This window comes from Balaenoptera borealis (genome assembly GCF_965194805.1).
Source record: "Balaenoptera borealis genome assembly, chromosome: 18".
NCBI lineage: Eukaryota > Metazoa > Chordata > Mammalia > Artiodactyla > Balaenopteridae > Balaenoptera > Balaenoptera borealis.
In genome coordinates, this window is record NC_138877.1 from 3,820,574 (window position 1) to 3,842,020 (window position 21,447).

The following is a 21,447-nucleotide window of genomic DNA, read 5'->3' on the forward strand; positions in this document are numbered from 1 at the left end:
CGCTATGACCCTAAAAAATGATTAGGCAGCACTAGTATTTTTTAAAAGATAACTATGTATGATGCAGATGTACCCTTGATAAGCTGCTGGAAAAAACTTAGTGTATTTTAATAACAAAAAATTTCAATACAGAAAATTCAAACTTCATAGGAAAAATAAGTTTTCAGATACTCCTACATCTTTATCATCCAGACTTCTCTTTGCCTATTTTATTTCTGATATGGCCATTTGTCACCCCCTAATGGTGACCAGTGGAATAACAAAAAAGAAAGACATCTGGAAATTATACTATAGTTCCAAAAACTTTCCTCAAAGCTTTTACTACTTAAAAAAAAAAAAAAAAAAAAAAGTGATAAAATTAGTTATTTCAAGGAGTTTATCACCTGTTACAATCCCTGGAAAAATAAAAACTGTTTATTTCCCGACTTCACCAACAGCCTGCTAAGTATATCATTTCATCATTTGGACATAATTAAACATGCGGTACTCAGAGCTCTAAGAATGCTATGAAATTGTTGTATTTATTAAATGATTGCTGAAGAACACACTTCCTTTAATTTTTAATTATATTCACGAGACCCTAAAATGTAAGTAAGGAATAACCTGGAAAGAATACAGAAAGAACGTAGGCCTTTACGGTTTGTAGGTTATGTTAGTGGCTTCATTTCAAGCTCTCTTAAAGTGTGCTATGTCTCCCTTGCCCCCTGTCCTAGTGGAGCACCTCTGACAACAGACACTGAAGTGACAACACGGGAGTTCAGCAGGTTTACGTTACTGCATCTTCAATATGGGTGGGCTCGCAGGGAGTTACCTGCTAGGAGGGGCAGCTGTCCTATTAAGAACACACATTAGATAAAAGCAAAGTCAGTGCTGGTGAAGCTGACCTTGACCTGACATGTTACTTTTTAATAAAGTTTCAAAAACATCTTTCATGAAGATTCTACAAAATAATAAAACTATTCTCCCAGATTCTCTAATAGCAAACTTCCTCATGAAAATATCAAATCTGATTAACGTTAGTGAGCATCGCTATGATTCTCACACATTCATTATTTTATTGAGTCTAAAACTCCTGTGCATGAAAAACGAGAACCCACACTCCCTGTCCTTGAGAGACCTGTGATTTAGATAAGCAACGCGGTAATAACAACCTAAAGATAAATGCCATATGTGTGAAATAAGTAAAATGTGAGTTTGGATGAATACAAAATTCCACCTGAGGGGTTGAGAACAGCTTTGCAGACACCATGGCCTGAAGATGAAGGCTTAATGGGGATTTCAGACAGGCAAGCCCAGAGGGGACAGAGGACCAGAGCAGGGAGGGCAGTGCCACTGAGTAACACGGGGGGTAGGGGCAGGGAGAGCTGGGGATTCTACGTATTAATTGCCATTTATACTCTTTCAATAGGCAATGGGAAGGCACTGGAAGGTTCTGGGTGGAGTGTAACAGTTGAATCAGTGCTTTAAGGAAAGTACTCCAATGGTCACAGACAGGTTAGACTGACCGCCAGAAGGCCTGCAGGCAGGGCAGCTGGGCAGGCCCTGGAGTCGGCATGGCTTATGTAATAGCCTCCTCCACCTACAAGCTCTATGACCTTGGGGAAATCACATGACCTCTAGGTGCCTCAGCGTCTTCACCCATGCAACAGGAATAGTAGTAGTACCAGCCTCAAAGCTGTTATGAAGATCTGATGAGAAATATGTGATTTAAAGAGCAAATGCAAAAAAAAAAAAAAAGAGCAAATGCTTAATCACTGTTACTTATAATGGGTGTAGGAAGACAATGGCTTTTAGGATGGCCCAGGTATTTGGTGATAAGGATCAAGGTGAGTTGTTTTGGGGATGCAGACAGATGCAAGTGAAGCCCTACAGAAACAATCCAAGGACTTGGTCACTGAGATGTGAGAGCACTGAGAATGGAAAAAATGCAAACTGACTCCAAAATTGTATTTGGGTGACTCAGAGAATGGTGGCATTATTGGTACAGAGAAGTATTAATAACAAACTGGTCTGGAAAGGGGCAAATGTGTCCATTTCAGGCAATCTGAGTTTGCAGTAGAGCCTATCAGCCTTGGGGACTGCTGGGTTAGGCCAGGAGTCACGTGCTGAGCCCTTAAGGCCACATAAGCACACAGACATGTGAGCGGCCTCAGAATTACTCACGCTCAGCACCAACCAAAATGATAGCATCTATGTATGTGACACGTATTCTCAATACCCTGCCTTCTACTTTCCAAGACACTTCGATAAACCAAACTCTGTTAATAGGTAAGTGGCTTTATCGTATATTTATCAGGAGAAACATATTTATCTAAAAAAGAAAGCAGCACCGTAACAGTCTAGGCTGCAGGCAGGCAGGGTGAGACACTGGGGCAGGCAGCTCTTTGGGTGCTGGTTGAGCCATCCCATTCTTCCAGCCCTGAGCTTAATACTGAAGTGAATAAGCATTCATTGGGATGTCATGTTCTAGAAGAGCAGTGGCCAGGGTGAGAGATCCTGAGGACAAAGGATGGGAACTTGAACAGATCACTTTGCCTTGTTCCCACACCTGTAAAATGAGGGGTCTGGACAAAGAAGGCCCCTCTCATCCCAGTTTCAACACTGTATAACCCATGCTTACTGCTTTCAGAATGAAACTATGGGGGTCTGTCCAAGATAGGTATTACATCAACAAACACACCTGCACTGGGTCTCAACAATACTTCCTGTACTTCTGCAACCAGACCCTAATCTTCAACAGTGCCAGCTTTCCTACTCACTAGCTGGCCTTCCTGATACGGCCCATCTCATCCCACTTCCATGACACCTAAAACGCCCCAACTGTCTCAAGCCATTTCTTAACTCTGAATTATCTTGGGTGACAGGCCAACCTCCAGAGAGCGCTATGTTCAAATACAACTTACAGAAGAATTTCATAACATAAACGACCTAGGTGTCTTTATAATATGGAAATTCAAGCAACATACAAGAACCACATCAACAATATACCAACTAGATATCAGTAAAACAAGAGGAGCCAAAAAACAAAGTTACCTTTTCTCTGTCTAGATGGATTCCACTGATTTCAAAATCAAACATAAACAGTTCGGCCACTCGCCTGTAAATAAAATAGGTGCCAGGTTAGAACAGGTAATAATAATTATGAACAAAAATCAGTTTTTTGCAAAATAAATCCATCTTTTTCAACCTTACTGCCCAAAAGCCAGATGTTTCCACACACACACACACACACACACACACACACACACACACACACACAGTTTGTTTGCTTGAAACCAGAAGCTTAACATCTTAGAAGTCAGGCAAAACAGCTGGCTGACTGGGTTTTAAGCTCTCCTATGGATGATTTGGTATCAGATACACCGTGCTAACTATACAACAAGCCTTAAACTGACAATGAATGACAATTACTCCAACAAGGCCAAATTTTCTGCTTTTTTCTAGAAAGGAAAAAATGGACATCTTTTCAACTGTCTTTCCTTCAAGAATATCTGCTGCAAACCATACACAACGCACCAAATTAAGTCCTTGTGGGACACACACATGCTGCCTGAACTCTGCATGAAGGTGTGCATGCATAACTGTAACACATTTCCTACTCAGCACGTGTACTGAACAGAATGATACTCTGCTCACCCATGAGGCGTGGCCCAGACGGGGATAAGTACTGTTACAATGAACGAACACAAGGCAAAAGAAATAATAAGTTTCCTAACCGGGGTACAAATAAAGTGCTTAGGGAGTTCAAAGACCATCAGGTGCGCGGGCTCAGTACTTGTGGCTCGCAGACTCAGTAGCTGTGGTGCACGGGCTTAGTTGCTCCATTGCATGTGGGATCTTCCTGGACCAGGGATCGAACTTGTGTTCCCTGCACAGGCAGGCGGATTCTTAACCACTGCACCACCAGTGAAGTCCCCATCTTTCCCTTTTTAGTTATAAGCTAATTTAAGATGATTTACTTTCCCATTAGGGACCAGGGGAATCAAAATACTGAACTCGTGGGCTTCCCTGGTGGCGCAGTGGTTATGAATCCACCTGCCAACGCAGGAGACACAGGTTCAATCCCTGGTCCAGGAAGATCCTACATGCCGTGGAGCAACTAAGCCCGTGCGCCACAACTACTGAGCCTGCACTCTAGAGTCCGCGAGCCACAACTACTGAGCCCGCATGCCACAACTACTGAATCCCGCGCGCCTAGAGCCTGTGCTCCGCAACAAGAGAAGCTACCACAATGAGAAGCCCACGCACCACAAAGAAGAGCAGCCCCCGCTCGCCACAACTAGAGAAAGCCTGCGCGCAGCAACGAAGACCCAACGTGGTCAAAAATAAACAAATTTTTAAAACAGGAAAGCATCCACCTATTCTTTAAAAAAAAAAAATACTGAACTCGTAACATACTAAATGAAAGAAAAACCTGTGTGACCTGGAAACAAGACATTACCATGCTGGGCCACAAAGGCATGGGCTGGGACACACAGCTCTTCAGATCTATTAGGGTGGAAACATGGTCCCTGATGCCCAGGAGACAATGATCTACCATCACTCGTAAGCAGATGTGACTGATAAACATCGGGGGACCAGGAAGCAGAGGTGTACCTCACAGCGCTTCTGTCAGTATTACTAAAATGTAAGTCATGTATAATTGCATATCACAAATTTACTGGCATATGAAAACAGCTCAGCAAATAGTAGCTGTTTATTGGGGGGTGGGAGGGCAATCAGCCAAATTAAGCCCTCTAAACTTCTCTACCACCATCATCCTAGTCCAGAACGTACTGCCATCACGCTGAACGGGCCATCGTGCCCCAAGTCCGCCACCCTGCAGGAAGGCCCTCCTCATGTCAGAAGTCCTTGCGTCGTGAGACACCCTATCCGCCACGGTGAGGTCTCTAAACACTGTCCCCCACCTCCGACCAAATCTGGGGCCTCTGCTACGGGCTCCAATAGCGTTCATGATTTCCACTCCACAAGCTTAAATGTTGGGCAAACACAGAAATTTTTTAATGGTTGTGTTGAGGCCATATGATGCCAAGTCATGTGGCAGGAGACTTCACTGCTGGGTTATAAATGCTTTATGGGAAGCTGAAGCATAGCAGACAAAGAGGGAACAAAACCCAGCTGCAACCAACGTTGAAATAAGCCAGTATAGGTATTGCAGAACACGAAAAACAATTACGATTAGCAGTTCATGTAGGAGCTTATTCTTTTATTCACAGAGGGCAAACCTGTGAATGCCACCGTGATGACTGATTATTTCAACTCCATCCAAATCCCAATAATTAAAAACATAAAACAGTTTATACTTGGACAGTTTTTCAAAGGCTTTCTGCATGAGATTTTCAGTTTTGCTTCCAACTAGTGGCAGCCACTTAGAACAGTAAATTCTCTGATGCTGTACCGGAAGTGGAATCTCTGGGCTAAGGAGAACTGTTTTCTTCCTTCTTAACCCTGCTGCATGCTGGGAACCGAGCTCAAGTGTAACACTCCTTGCTTTCATTAGTTTTTTTCTTTGTTTGTTTGTTTGGTTTTGTTTTGTTTTGGCTGCATTGGGTCTTCGTTGCTGCCTGTGGGCTTTCTCTAGTTGCAGTGAGCGGGGGCTACTCTTCGTCACGGTGCACAGGCTTCTCACTGCAGTGGCTTCTCTTGTTGCGGAGCACGGGCTCTAGGCGCTTGGGCTTCAGTAGTTGTGGCACACGGGCTCAGTAGTTGTGGCATGTGGGCTCTAGAGCACAGACTCAGTAGTTGTGGCGCACGGGCTTAGCTGCTCCGCGGCATGTGGGATCTTCCCGGACCAGGGCTCGAACCCACGTCCCCTGCATGGGCAGGTGCATTCTTAACCACTGCACCACCAGGGAAGTCCCAGTAGTATTTTTTTAAAACTACTTTTTTCTGGAATTAAGTTATCCAAATATATGATCTATTCTCCTGCTTTTCTTGACTTTTTATAATGGATATATTCATCTTCCTGATTATTGTGCCAATATACTGAATGAACAGAATTAAAGTTCTTCTAAATTTCTGAAACTTCAACAGACCTTCTTTCTTAAATAATGTAAAGGGCTCCACTCAAGCCCCAGACTGTCCTCGTCATCTGTCTCCCATCCATCTCCCATCCTCAACAGTCAACCTAGAACACACCCCTCCTCTCTTCCAGCAAAGGTGGTTTCTGTTTGTTCTAATAAGAGAAAAGAAAGACGGCAGGGGGATCAACTAGGGGTGGGAATTTACTGGGTAATATAATTTTATCGTGTTACATAACATAGGTTTATCATGTAACAGCTTTACTGTAGAAATGCATGAAAAAACTAAAATCACTAATCCTACCAAAGATAACCACTATTAAAATTCTTGTATTTCCTTCCAACATACGACTTTTTCTTTCTTCTTTCTCTTAAGGCTATGAAGAACATGCTTCATTAAATAAGATAGGTTCCAGAAAGCAGCTTGGTGCCCAGCACATAGTAGGTACTTGAAAAAGTTTGCTGACTTTCTGCGTGGACTTAAGGAGCAGTAACTTGATTCCTGGGCTCTGAAACAGCCACTGTCCCCGGGGGCCAGGCTAGGTGGTCTGGGGGGACACCCAACAAGACCCTTATCCTCAGAAGCACAGTCTGAGGTGCATCTTTGGTCTTGTGAAGATACTATCTCCATGGCAACCAACTGTGGCTGATACCACATCCCCCAGCTTCTATCCAATCCACTTTCAACGTGTTACACCAGGACTCCCGCTGGGATACAACTACACAGACTTTTGTATCTTGCTTTTTCTTGTAAAATTATATCACAAACATTGAACAGTTCTCTGTATCTTTAAATATTCTTCAAAAGCATGGCTTTTAGGGCTTCCCTGGTGGCGCAGAGGAGAAAAATAAGGCCTGGAGAGCTGGGGAACCAATATCCAGCCAAGGCCTCTAACTCTGGAGACCCATCTCCAGCCATGACATCCCACTTAGTACCAGTGTCACACTACACACTGTTACACGTTCAACAGCCATATGTTGCCATTCCTTACTTTGTGAAATAAGAGTTTCAGGAAAAGAATCCTTTACCCATTTTTCTATAAGAGGGTTCGCTTTTTTTCTTTTTCGGTAATTTGTAACACCTCTAAACATAATAACTATATTAACATTTATCATGTAAGTAACATCTGTCCCATTGTTTATTCTGACTCTGAATGTGGAAGGGCTCTGCCAGACCAAAGCTTGCAATTTGTATATGATCAAATCAATCTCCCCTTTTGTGCTCTGATTTTGGTATCCTGTGAAGAAAGACCTTCCACATTCCAAGTTATCAATACTTTTAGGATTTCTTTTTTAAAGATATTTAAATCTTAAATTAATTTACTTTTCCACTGGCCTAACATCATCGACTGAAAACCAAGCCTTTCCCTACTGATGAGAAACGATACTTCTATTCTGTGTTAAATACAGTCACACAGACATTTGTGTCTGTGTCTGAAATTTCTCTATTCTCTCATTGACCTTCTGGCCGAAGTATAATGCTCTTCATGCTCTTTTAAATACGGTATTTTTATAATATGTCTTACTATCTGGTACAAATCCCTCTGTAGCATTTTTTCTTTACCAGATCTTTCCTGCCTATTCTGGTATATTTACTGTTTATGACTTCAAAATCATTTTAAATAACAACAACAAAAATCTTTAGAATGGATAACATCAAACTTACAGACCAGTAGAGACCACTGAGTTTTCTTTTTCTAATCTAAGAATACAGCATGTTTCACCATTTAAATATCATCTTTCATGCCTTGGCGGGGGGGGGGGGTGTGCATGTGGAGGTTCTGCACTTTGCCCTCCTGAGGGTACTCCAAGCTGTATCACAGCTTTGCTGCTCTTGTGACTGGGACTTTCCCTCCATTATATTTTCTGGAGTGTGTTTGTTATATTCTTAGCAAACAAGAAAGCTCTTGATGGTTCTGGAAAACCCCAAGTGAAACAGGTTTCTTTATGGCTGGGCTTCCCAGAGACTCTACACTGAAATTCTCCAAGAGAGGAAAATTCATTAATATGTCTGATTTCCAAACTTACTGATCAATGGGACCCTTCTGGGAATACTTTCTAATATCTCACAAAACTAGTATTCTGAGGAATGCACCTAAGAATATGATGATGATGGCATTTCTTCTATACGTCATCTTCTCATGACAAAGTAATGTATTAAATCTCTAATACTTTGTTTTAGCCATTGACTTCTCCTTCACCATATGCAAGGTGCTTCCTGGGTTCCAGTCAACACTCCTGATGATATACAAGTGCCATGACAGTTTGATAATTATCACTTCCAATTCTTGTTTCCTTCCACTCACATGTAACCTTTCCTTTCCAGAATATTGATCTTCTACCCAGATTATTTTTCCCAATGTGTTTATCATTCTGTTATTTTAAAAATCCTGGGCTTCTCTGGTGGCGCAGTGGTTAAGAATCTGCCTGCCAATGCAGGGGACACGGGTTCAAGCCCTGGTCCGGGAAGATCCCACGTGCCACAGAGCAACTAAGCCCGTGCGCCACAACTACTGAGCCTGCACTCTAGAGCCCGCGCGCCACAACTACTGAGCCCACGTGCCACAGCTACTGAAGCCCGTGTGCCTAGAGCCCGTGCTCCGCAACAAGAGAAGCCACCGCAATGAGAAGCCCGTGCACCGCAACGAAGAGTAGCCCCCGCTCGCCGCAACTACAGAAAAGCCCGCGCGCAGCAACAAAGACCCAATGCAGCCAGAAATAAATAAAAAATAAATACTTTTTAAAATAAAAATAAAAATCCTATTGGCATCTTAGTAACATCTAGAAATGTGGTACATGTCCAATTAGCACAAGTCCTTTGTACCTCAAATGGTCTGCCAGTCTACTTCCATTTTTATACATTAAATATGGGAAAGCAAATCTGTAGTAAAGTCAGATCATGAACAACCTGTTGTTACTCAAAGTCAGCAGCAGCTTAGTATAAATCCAGCACAATTAGCAGGCATTCAACTTTTACTCATTTTGCTAACGAAGGTAATAATGCTCAAACCTAAAATTATAATAAGACCCATTGCTGTGATTGTACAGCCAGCTTTACCCATATCCTGAGCGTCAGGATCAATGAACTGAAACAGGAGCACAGGTAACCGCTTACAGGCAGACAGGTGAAGACAACCCCTCCCTGCTTCTCACACAGCGTGGTCATTCCTACACCAGATCAACATGAGACACCACCACTGACTGATCCCTGCGGGCAGGGCTTCACTTGGGGTCACAGGCCACGTACGGAGACAGACAAGAGAGGAGGAAGCAGACGGGGCCAAGTAAGCACCCCATAAAGAAAAAGGAGATAAACAAATGCAAGAAGGCAGGAAAAGACATTCGTCTCTGTGCCATGACACAAATAACATATAGGCGGGTTAACGACAAACTCTACCACGTTTCATAAACAAATAAATCTGAGCAAAGAAATATAATATCCACAGTCCTGTATCAAATATATTTGTGTACTGAGTTAGAATGAGGTCTTTTCAATTCAGAATCATAAATGGTATGAACCAAAGCCAACCATTTCAAGGATCTTGACATCCACCAGGTAAATAAAACCACTCTGCTTTCAGCTCCTGCTGCAGCAATGACGGAACTTTAGGAATGCAGCTAAATGGCACCGCCAACTGCTCACAGGAATCCATTCCCTGGAGAGGGCCCTGCTGCAGGCCGCGGCTGTGGGGTGCTGAGATGCAGCAGTGAACAAATCAGACCAGGCCCTGCCCTCGAGGAGCTTCCCGTCCAGTGGGTGGGGAAGCTGAGCCGACAAACAGGCAGAGGAGAGAAGGCTGGGAGCGGGAGGACTGAGAGAAGCGGAGCTGGGCAGGAGGCCGGGGTGAGACAGGCACAGAGCTCTCGGAGGAGACACCGTCTGAGTGGCGTCCAAGGAGGGCGCGGGACTCGTCGCCTGGGGAGAAACCGTCCGGACAGAGGGGCCGTGAGCGCAGGGACGCCGAGGGGATGGCTTTCAAGCTCAGCTCCACAGTCACAACCGCGATGAAAGCAAAGGAAGCAGTACCTGGTTTCTGGATCAAGGGAATCCACAAGTTTTTTATCAGCTAATAGTTTTTGCAGACTTTGATATAATTCCACATTTGTGTTCAACCTAGAAAAATTACAAATAAAAAAAGTTAAATGATTTTCTAGTACCTTCTTTTTTTGCTTTACGTGAAGAGAATGGTGTCAAGTTCCAGCATCCACACAGCCAGAGGCCAAAGGTCTGGGGTATTGTTTTGTTCTTCCTTTGGACCAGGAATGGCATAACCGCAGCTAGTGAGGGACGGGAAGCGTGTTAGTACTAATTGTCCCGGAAAGAAAAAGCACAAACTTAAAGCCACAGTTCACAGCTGGGGACAGAAGGGCAGACAGGACGTGACCCCACTTCCATCGAGAACCAGCGTGTCAGCAACGTGCCGAGGACCATGGCTTCTCTAACAGGAGAGGAGCGGGGACGGGCGGGGAGGGTCAGACGCAAAGACCCGCAGTCCTGACTGGGCGCCGGGCCCGGGCTGCCTCGGCTCCCCCGGGGGAGCGGCGGGTCCACACCGGGGACAGCTGGAGGGCACAGGCTTCGGAGCCGCACCCTGCAGCCACGTGGGCCCCGGCTACCGTGCCCTCGGCCCGAAAGGGTGAGACCCTTGGCGGCCCCCAGGGTTCAGCGAGACGCTGGGCACGGCCCCCACTCCCAGAGGCGGCGGCTACAGTCCGCGGCTGCACTCGGGCCCGGCCCACCCAGCACTGCCCGCCCGCCCGCGGCACCACCGACAGCTCCCGAGTGCCTCTCCCGAGAGCACCAGAGGCCCGGTGCCCTCAGGGCCGCACGGTGCCTCGGGGAAGGGCAAGGGCTGAGCGCCGCCCGCCAGGTCCACTCGGGGGCTCGCGGGAGGTCAGATTCCCCGGGCAGCTCACAATCAAACCCCTGCAAGTTCATACGAACCGAGGGGCCTCTGTCGCCACGGTGCTCACGGGCCACCCTGAACCTGAGGGACCAAGGCAGCCCCGGGCGCCGAGAAACGCTCAGCAGGGGGGCAGGCTCGGCCTCAGGAACCAGAGAAGGAGAAGATCAGCGCGGACGGCCGCCTCCTCTGGCTGCTCGGCGCCCGGCCGCCCACGTCCAAGGGCAGCCGTTCCGAGGTGGCCGGCCGGACCCACGTCCGAGGTTTGAGCACATCTCCCACGTCGTGTCCTATGTTGCAGGACTCTGAGATAAAGGCTGTATTCTAGTCTGTGTTTGGCATTAATTCTAAACCAATACGTCCAGTTTTATGCTTGCTTTTCCACCACTGGAAAGTCAGTCGATTCTCCTTGGCACGGGAAGGCATCCTATTCAAAGCTGCCCTGGGCAGTTAGGGTGCGGCTCAGGCTACGGGGGAGAAGGAGCCAGCGCCCGGGAGGGCGGAGGGCAAGGCTCTGGGCTCTGTCCGGGGACGACGGCCAGGTCCCTCGGCAGCACCCACGCCCCACCGGGGGGCAGGGCCCGGTCCCAGCAAAGGGCTGAGCTGCGCTCCACGGCCAAGGGGGGACCGCGGGCCAAGCCTCCGACACCACCTCTCTACCGACCGTGGCGTCCGCTGCCCCCCCGCGGAACCAGGAGCCCAGGTACGCCGACGCAGCACGCAGGCCCTGGGCAGGGGCCCGGGGCTCCCGCTCACCTCCCCAGCAGCCCTCGGCTCCAGCGCCTCCAGCACGCTGGGGTCTGGAGTCTGCAGGGACCAGCTTATCCGGTCAAGGAGCCGGATTTCGCACGCACCGTCCCAAAAAGGCAAACGCTGCCGGGGGCACCGGCCAGCAGCAGCCGTACACCCCACGCGAGCCCCGGGGTACGGAGGGGCCTCCGCTGGGCCGGGAGACATAGGTCCTGAGGTCTTTCCAGCCGGGGGGCCGGGCGCCCGCACTGGCTGACCCCCCCTCCTGGTGGGCGCCCTGCCCCCTCCCCATTACTCTGACCAGCATGCTTACATTTACTCCGAATCCCTTTAAGGTGACCGACTTCACCCCAGCCTGCGCCTGCCGCAGCTCCCAGACTGCCTTTACGATGTGCCCAGATGCCCTCAATCCCAGCCCCAAGGGGACCGCAAGGCCACCGGGCAGGGGTGACCACACTGGCCTCTCGCCCTGCGGCCACAGCTCCCGGGCGACAGCGATTCCACCGCACGGCCATCTGCCAGCTCGCGCTGCCCCCGAGACGCTGAAGACCCCTTCAACGAGGAGAACAAGGACCCCGGGCATCCGCCGCGCGCCCCCAGCATCACAAGCCCTTTGCATTTACCGCCTCATCCTCCTCCCAGCAGCCCTGAGACGCAGACCACTCCACCACCCCCGTGACCAGTGAGGAAACTGAGGGACAGCAGACAGGGAGGCGGCCCAGAGTCAGGCCGGGGCAGCCGTGTGGCTCAAACACCAACCCCACGCCCCATCCCCCGCCGGGCAGGGACAAGCCCTGCAGACAGACGACCTGGGGCACAGACCCGGGGGCCCCGCGGCCCAGCACGGTCTGGGAGGAGGGGCAGACGTACGTCTCCACCATGGCGCCAATGCTCCGGCAAGCTTCCTCCGCGGCCTCCCTGAATGCTGCCTCGGGGTGAGCGATTTTCACAAAATCGGCCTAAGGGAGGGGAGACAAAAGCAAAAGGGCGTTTGATGGGAGGCTTGATTCCAGGGTCTGAGGGCGAAAATGAAAACCTGAGCTTTAAAATGTGCCATTTGCCTTGACCCAGCATTTCCATTACTGGAACTTTCATAAACCAGCGGGAGGAGCAGCTTCTTCCTGAACACTCATTAATTCCGTTATTCCCGGGAACCAAGTCCGTTTCATTTTCAAATACATTCCAAAATACTTTTACTGATTTTTAGAGAGGTCTCCCTCCTGCAAATGTAAAACCCAAGTGAATTCTTCCTACTTCTATCATTCAAAAGAGCAGACTCTCGCTTCAAATAATCCGGAGCTTTCTACCTAAGTGTTCCTACCTGGCTCCATGAACATCGCTTGGAGGCGCTTCCAGTTAACGCTCACACCTGGTGTCCTTTCAAGGCTGCGTCAACTGCATTCCAGCCTTTGTGCAGAGAACAAGGACTGCCTTTAAGTAAATAGGAATCCCCAGCTGCAGCCCACCTGGCGCAGGGCTAGACCTGCTATTCTGACCTTAGAATTTAAGCCAGAATCCCCTTTTTATTTTTTTTAATGAAATCTCATAAAATCTCTAGATTTTAGTTTTCATGTTAACTGCAGTACACTGCAAAAGAGAAATGCAGGGAAACTACAAAATACTGCATATTTTCTTCATTCTCGTGAAGACAACGTGTACGGCTATAACGTGAAATAAAATCACCACAAAGTAAAATGTCCTAACTTTATTATCAAATAGTTCTTAATGTAGAAACATATAAATCCATAGTTTGATACAACATTTGACGTAACAGTAGGATAACATCTGCACTAAGGCACCTGAAAAGTGAGCTGTGTAAACTTTAAAAGATGCTATATAAATTACTCATCTGCATGGTGCACAATTTACAATCAATATTAAAATTCAAAACACCAGCATACGTTTTAAAACTCATTTGTGATAGCGGTGAGGAAAATAATACAGTTCCACGGGGACTGTATTAAGAAAGAAAAACAAAACAAAATGACCAGTTTATAAAACTCATGCCTTATGTGGTATTGATCTCACTAGTCGGTAAAATCTTAAAAATTCGAAAAAGGAAGAAGATTCTTTGAGCTTTCTGACCCAAAGATTTACATGTATAAATCACATCCTAGTCTTTTTGAATGAGATATTATCAAACTTCATAAATATAAAAAACTTCAAAAATAGGGCAAGCTATGGGGCAGAGAAGTTAAAATCTTTTCGTGAAGAGCAGAAGTAGAAATGGGGAAAAAATGCTAGAACACCAGTTAATTAAGACAGAGGCTAAGACAACAAACACCCAGTAAGTTCTGGGATTTCTGACCGCAAAAGCCAATACTCAATTACAAATAAGTGAAATCTGCTGACCGGCGCTTTCCTTTCAGATTTCAGTGGCACCGTTAAGCAGAGATGGTTCAAAACCTCTTTTCTGACAGTACGTCTCCCACATCCCCCAACAAGATGAGCCCTCGCTGAGCACATCCTGGAGGGGCAGAACCCAAACCCAGAAAAAGCAAGAGCTGACTGCCGGAGCCCGCGGCACAGCTCACTTCGCCCTCAGGAAAGCCCTTCAGGATGGATACTCTGCCGATCTCTTTACAACTGGGAAACTTGCAGCAGTGAGTCTAGGACAGCGGAGGTGTTACTGGCTCAGCGCAGAAGCTGAGAGCGAGAAGGCTCTCGAAGAAGGAAAGCACAGACGGGGAGCTGCCACTCTGGTGAAGAAAGTCAGCCTCAATCGGGAAATATGATTCCACTTAGCTGACACTTAAGAAAGGACAAACTACGGGGACGGAGAACAGGTGAGAGGTTGCCAGAGGTGAGAGGCGAGGTGGGCGCGAGGCACAGGGAGCGTTCTGGGGGTGACGGAAGAGTTACACATTCTGACCGTGGGGCGGCTACGTGCACAGAGTCCACGTTCACAGACCTGCACCATCCCTTAGGAGAAGTCGATTTTACCGCCCAATAACTGTGAAAAGAAACACTTTCTCACAAGATGGGAGGCGACCTTCCTGCCACGCCAGGTAAGGTTCCATCCGGCCCGGGCGGCAGCAGCCCTGGAAGCGTGGGGAGCGAGGCCTCTGCGGCCAGACGGCCCGGACGCGAAGCCCAGCTCCACCACTCACGGGCCGGGGAACGTAACCTCTTAGTGCCTTTCTTTCCTCGTCGACGACAGGTGGAGACATGCCCAGAAGGTTCAATCAGTCAATCCAGGTGAAGCTCTTACCTGGGTCCAGTGCCAGTAAGAGCTACGAGACAGCCAGCACCAGAACATAAGCTCCACGAGGTCGGAGTCTGTGTCTGTCTCACTCGTGGCCGCACCCCCAGTGCCCGGCCAGGGTGGGGCTGCGTGCAGAGTGAACGTGAAGCAAGAGCTGTGCAGACAGGAGCAGGCGTGACCACGACTGGGGACTGGCGTGCCACTACGATGTCGCGGCTGCCCTGGGCTGAGAGGGGATCCCGCTTCCACCTCGGCCGCGGGCGTCTCAGCTGGCGGAGAGACCTGCGGGCACTTCTATCTCAACTTCAAAACGTGGGGAAAAGACGCCTTTGATACAATCAGTTTGATGTCAAAACCTTATTTTCGATCAGAAAAGACATTCCTGAAAAGGCTTATAAAAACTAGTTTTTTATAAGATTAATTTTATTGTAAAGGTACAGATAAATGTTCTACTAGGATTTTGGTAGACATTTTCATAAATGAAGAACCTCTGTCACATGAAGAATCTTTGCCACGTGCGTAATCATTCTTCCATTACATATTACATATCTACTTTATTAAATATACATGTTAAAATACGAATACTAAATCTGACCTTTCCTACACGTTCTTCCCATTCAACAGCACACTTCACTTTAACAGATTACACCCAAGAGCTCTCAAACATTCCTAACTTTACCATCCAGTACTGAACCTAACACACTGAGCTTAACTTGCAAAAGTGAGAGGTGGCCTGCGGCCCACACCCGGCGTCTTACCAAGTCGGCCACCCTGCACAAGGAGTCCGAGAGCTCGTCAAAGATGAGCACGGTCTGGGGCCCGGGCGGCGTGGAGCACACGCGGCCCACCAGCTGCTCCGTTTTCCTCAAGGCCTTCTCCTGGGCGACACGGAATCCTTCTGGGGCGCTGAGCTCAGGAACTCCAAACAGGCCCTGAAACCCAAAGAACAGTTCCCATTGATAACTAAAAACATGACCTGGGGGTATTCAATACAAATACTTTCTTCATAAACAAAATCTTGGTTTTCGTTGATATTTCATATCGTGGTGACACCTGTCATCACAGGTATCGCTTTCACATTCCCCGCGACATTCCACATATGACACTAAAAATGTTTTAGAATGTAATTTTTCTTCAATTTTTAATTATTTTATAAAAAACAAAAATAGAATGATATGGGTTCAAAATCCAGCTCTGCTACTACCACAGAACCTAACTCACAAAGTGGCAAGGATTAAACGATACACTTTTTTAAAAAAACATCTTAGTGCCTGGCACACAGAAAGCATTTAACAGATGTCAGCTGTAACCACTATCAGCTGTGTGAGCCTGGTCGCGTTCTCTCTCCTCCTCGGCCTAATTTCTTCATCAGGCATGAAGGGATGACAATATGTGCTGCGTCTCACAGCACGGACACAGGAACAAGGTTAGTAGGTTCTCAGGACCCTGCCCGGCACTGAGTGAGGTCCAGGGCACAGCATCAAGCACTCCACAAAGTATAAAACAGGGACGGTGAGTTGATTTCTGAGCACATATATATTTTAGGAAGATTCAGTAAACAGGCTAAACCAAGTCATAGGCGGAAACTGGCAGCAAATTTTATACCTTCCAAAAGCATTTCAACACCTTGATAAAGATAAAAATCACTAATCTAATGGGAAGGAAGGACCATCTTCTTGTATCGGTTCGATCGCACTTGTTATGACGCCCAGGAAGGCAGACAAAAACCACAAACACTTACTACACATCCACGGCATGCCAAAAGTGTACCATGTACTTTACATAGGTTCTCTCATGGAAATCACACAATCCTAGAGCACAAACTATCAATCTCCTTTTTACAGATAAGGGAACACTTTCAGAGGTTAAACGAACATGTCTGTGGTCACTAGCGAACAGTGGGAAAGCCGCAACCTGTACTCACTCCAAGCACCCCTAAAGCCCACATGTTCTCCACGCTCGCGGACTGCAACTGGCATTGGAAAGTCTTGTCTCCGCAGGAGGCCAGCTCCGAGAACTGGGAACCCCGCTCTTCGCCATTTTTACCAGCTGCCGAACGCAGGGCCTAACACAGGCGGGAACTCACGAATGAGGCAAATTAACAGGGCCAGACCACTGTGTAGACAGCTTTGTATCAAGAGATGCTTAACACGTCAATTGCGGGAAATACCAAGAGGCAAAGCTTTCAGGCCTGACAAGGCCCACTGTTTCTGCAAGAAGGAATGCACGAAGTTGTTAACTTCTTTTCAAAATATATTAACAAGTTGGAGAAAATAAAGACAGGCAGCGGCAGAGCAGAATGAGGAACAAAAATATACTTGGTTTTTACAATGATTTAGTATGATTCAATTACGGACTTTATTTTCACTTCTCAGCACACCTCCCCACACTCCTCTTGGGAATTCTAAATCTCAGCCTACCAAGTTATGGTAATACTAGAAAACTACATAAGCCTTTGGGTTTCTTTTTTTAATCAAAAACCAATTCACGTATTTGAAAATCTGATATCAGCACCTAAAATTAAGATGTACAAAAGAAAAATTAATAAAGCTAAAATTAGATCTATTTCATCCACTCATAACCAAGCTTACCCCTCATGTCTTTTTGCTCAGTACCCACAGGCTGTGCTCGTTCTCACACCAATTATGTCAATACCAACGTTATTTACCCCCATGGAAGTTGGTGTAGCAAATTTCATTCAAAAATAATTTTAAAACAAAGAAATTTGGGAGTTAGTTAAATAAGAAAAACTCACATTATTAGGCTCACTGTAATTATATCCCAGACTCATCTTTCCAAGAAAGGCAATAGTAGAAATAATGAAAAAATTTAAAAGGCAAAAATAAAAGTAACCGTGCAAAAGTGAGCAAAATCCATAAATGCAAAGTAAAGCAGGCACAGGTAAATCCCTTCCAAGCTTTCCTTCCTTTCACCTTTAATTCAGTCATTCATTCAATAATGAGTTTCAGGAGGTGGGCGGTGGAGGAGGGAAGGATTGGGAGTTTGGGGTTAGCAGGTGCAAACTATTATATACAAGATGAATAAACAACAAGGTCCTACTGCAGAGCACAGGGAACTATATTCAATATCCTGGGCTAAACCATAATGGAAAAGAATACGAAAAGGGATGTATATGTGTATAACAGTCACTTCGCTGTACAGCAGAAATTAACACAACGTTGTAAATCAACTCTACTTCAATAAAATAAATTTTAAAAAAGAAAAAAATAATGAGTGTCTACTGAATGCCAGACACCGAGCGGGCCGCGTGGATACACAAACAACTAGGAACAACACAAGAACTCAGTGATTTTCTGCGGGAAAAATCTACGTGATGGGCTGCACCGCCTTAGAGGACAGCAGACTCTTCTCCAACTCGGTGTTTTAAAGGAAAAAAAACAAAGCCGAAAAGCTTGGGAAAGTATTAATGACGGCACTTCGGGCACCAATGGAAAGACTAATTACACTAATTGACAGAAGCGGGTCCTGGCATCAAGACACCGAGACCGTAGGGGAGCTCACCGCGCGGCCCGCGCCTCACCGGGGCGGGTCTGAGCTGCAGGGCTGGGAGTGCGGGGGACGCGCTCAGGCCCACTGCACCTGGGGCCCTCGCTGGGCAGGTGCTGGACCAGCACCTGGGGCCGCCCCGCCCCCCGGCACCTACCCCTCAGAGCGGGGGCCGCCCGCAAAGTCACCCCGGGCAAACGACACCTCCCTCCCGCGCGAGGCGGGCTCGCCGCCCGGACCCCGACGACCCCGCCCGGGCCCCGCGGGCCGCTCACCCGGCGCTCGCCGAACAGGTCCAGGCGGCGTCCCTGGGGCTGGACGTTGAAGGCGGCGCCCACCGGGGACCAGCTGGTGCTGACCCACCGGACCCGGAGCCCGGCCCCGAAGCCGCCCAGCCGCCGGGCGCACAGCATCGCGCCGCTGCAGCCGCTCCGCGCCGCGAAGGCCCGCGAAACCGGACTCCAGAAGCCGGCCCTCAGCCCCGCCGGAGAGCGCGCCGCGTCTCCACGGCAGCGCCCGCCTGCCACGTGACCCCGCGCTTCCGGGAAGGGCACTAAGCCGCGGGGCCAGCGCACGTCGGCGTCCCCAGGGCCAGAGCGTCGCCCGCCGCTTTCCCGGGCCGCCGCCTCTAGCGCCCCCGCGCGCCTGGAGGGGGAACCGCAGGATGCCCCGCCCTCCCACGTGGCCGGGCGGGTGGCAGGGTGTGCGGGGGGGGCCCAGCCTCGCACCCGCTGCCGGAAACACGCGTGGGCGGCGGGCCGACCGCTGCCCGGCACCCTGAACCGAGACCCGTCGCCCTCCGTCGGCCTCCGCTCCAGGAGGGTGCGAGACGCAAGGCACTGCGCCCGCACGTCCCAGCCCTGCAGTCAGAGCTGTCGGTGGACCTCCATCCACCGACTGTAAACTCGCAGTGATCGATAACATAATCGACAACGCAGCTTGTTGGGGGGTGGAATCTGACAAACTGCAGTCACCGACGGAGGGAGTACGGGGGCGGGAGGGCAGCGGCGGAGAGGGTGAGGGGTGGGGCCGGGGGGCGCCCTCCGGGTGTCCGCGAGCGGAGGCTGTGCAGCGCTCGGAGCATCCCCTGGACGGCCCGTGAGGATGACCCTGTTGGAGGACAGCGCGGAGGCTGGCGTGGGCGGGCGGGGAGCCTGCTGCTGGGCCTCGGCTTCGGGCGGAACCGGACGCCCCGGATCCAGTCCCCCAGCGCCCGGCGCGCAGGGCATTGCGTGCCGTGCCGAAGGATGCTTCGTGTCCCTGTACCAAGGACCAGCGCCGACGGAACCTTGTATCTCACCTGAATGCGTGGGTCTGCGGTAGAGTCTGCTCCTGTGAACACCTGTTGGGTGTGAGCAGCCCCGGAACCTTCTCTGAAGTTCCAGAGAGCCAGAAGCGATGGCCAACTGGGGCGGGCTTCTAACCCGCCCCTTTCCGTCCTCACAACAATTTACTGTTAAATGGAGTTTGTTTTCAGTGTAGCCTGGTGGGGAGAAAAAGCCCCAGTGATAAAAAGATAGAGAACAATGAAAATTTAGTAAAGGCAAGTGCCAGGGTGTGCTTACACAAGTCTCTACAGCTTAACTATAAATTCTGCGTTTGTTTGTCTACATATGGTAAGTCGTGATTTCATCTTCTGCTGACTTTTTCATCAAAGATTCCAAATTATTTAAAATCCCCAAAGTCCTAACTCCGTGGTGATTCATACCGCATCGTCTGTGACTGGTTGGTCCTTGGGGCGGCCACCCCACATCGCAGGCCTGCACAGCAGGCCCTTACACAGATGTCAAATCTGCCATGTAAAAATATTCATCAATATATGTGATAAAACTACTTACTTTATCATATTTTTTAAAAGGAGTTTCAAATCTGAGAGCTTTTCTTTAGCCCAGAATGGTTCCTAACCATTTTTAATGCAAACACTGAAGCGTAAAAACACCCTCAAAGGATGCTGACTTGTGCCACGTTAACAAGGTGTCTTGTGTCTCAGGGAGCCTGGCATAGTTAGACTTGTAAAAACTGCAGACCAGATCCACAGACAGCAGATGAGAGAGAATTCCAAATGGCAGATCAGACACCTCCCCAATCAACTTTATCCTTCTGAAGTTCTTTATAACATGCTTTAACATTTCATCCTCTACATTTGCCCTGCAAAAAAAAACAGAATTTTACGAAAGCTTGTATCCAATGTTCTGGTCATAAATTGTACTTTTTTCCTTTATGCCTATCTCACCTATAAAGTTCTGACCCTAAATAGTAGGGAGTTAGTACACGTATCGTTTGGTCCATAACAACACCAGACTTAACACTGGGGAAAAACAGCTTGGCTTATTGCAATTGAAAGAAGCCAAAGCATAAGGACACTCTGGCTCAATAAAGAAAATGATCAGTCCCTACAGCTGGGCCAACGTTAGGGCACCAAGGCAAGTGGGGGACTTGGGGTGTCTCACGTGCTTCACCCGAGTCCTGGCTCTGTTCTAGAAGAAACATACATTAAGGAAAGCCAATAAAATACCTATAAACAGAAATGATTTCCACATATATCCAAAGTCTTCCAAAACCAAGTAATTTTTCACCTTTTCATCTATAGCAGTGCTGACTGCTTATAATGATAATTCAGAAAATTCCCATTCTCCCAAGGAATGAAGATACTGTCACAACTGCGCTGACTTGGTTGACATGTGGAGAGAATGGCCGTAAGTCCGTCAGAGTCCCAGGCTGTGGTCTGGAAGATGCTGTCGGTTGAATATGCACCGGGCTTGTCTCCTCTTGCTTCTTTATTAGTTGCTCTCAGCTAATGGAAAAGTGTATGGAGTTAACATAAGCATAGTTAACGCTTCCAGAATTTTAGGAGGGGATTATTCGCTGGACCACCGGGCAGTTCCCCTCTAGATTACTTAAATTACCTAGTACAGTGTAAATGCTATGTCAGCAGTTTCCAGGTTGGCAAATTCAAGTTTTGCTTTTTGGAACTTCCTGATTTTTTTTTTTTTCAAATATTTTCCAACCATGGTTGGTTGAATCTGCAGATACGGAACTGTGGATACGGAGGGAAACTAAA

The 21,447-nt window shown here is 48.1% G+C and overlaps 1 protein-coding gene across 4 annotated transcripts in view; it reads right to left on the minus strand.

The window, feature by feature from the left end:
* MIPEP (mitochondrial intermediate peptidase) overlaps positions 1-18,937 on the minus strand; it is a 141,135-nt gene extending 122,198 nt beyond the window's left edge. For 3 of the 4 annotated variants that reach the window (XM_082365051.1, XM_082365050.1, XM_082365048.1), the window contains exons 1-5: positions 18,662-18,936; positions 15,638-15,811; positions 12,545-12,633; positions 10,048-10,134; positions 3,034-3,097 (exon numbers count right to left, since the gene is read on the minus strand). In XM_082365051.1, the coding sequence (XP_082221177.1) occupies positions 3,034-3,097; positions 10,048-10,134; positions 12,545-12,633; positions 15,638-15,811; positions 18,662-18,799 (552 nt within the window). In that variant the 5' untranslated portion in view covers positions 18,800-18,936. Of the gene's footprint in view, positions 1-3,033; positions 3,098-10,047; positions 10,135-12,544; positions 12,634-15,637; positions 15,812-18,661 lie in introns of all 4 variants that reach the window. The other variant, XM_082365049.1, reaches the window with a different exon arrangement.
* Positions 18,938-21,447: the final 2,510 nt, after the last annotated feature.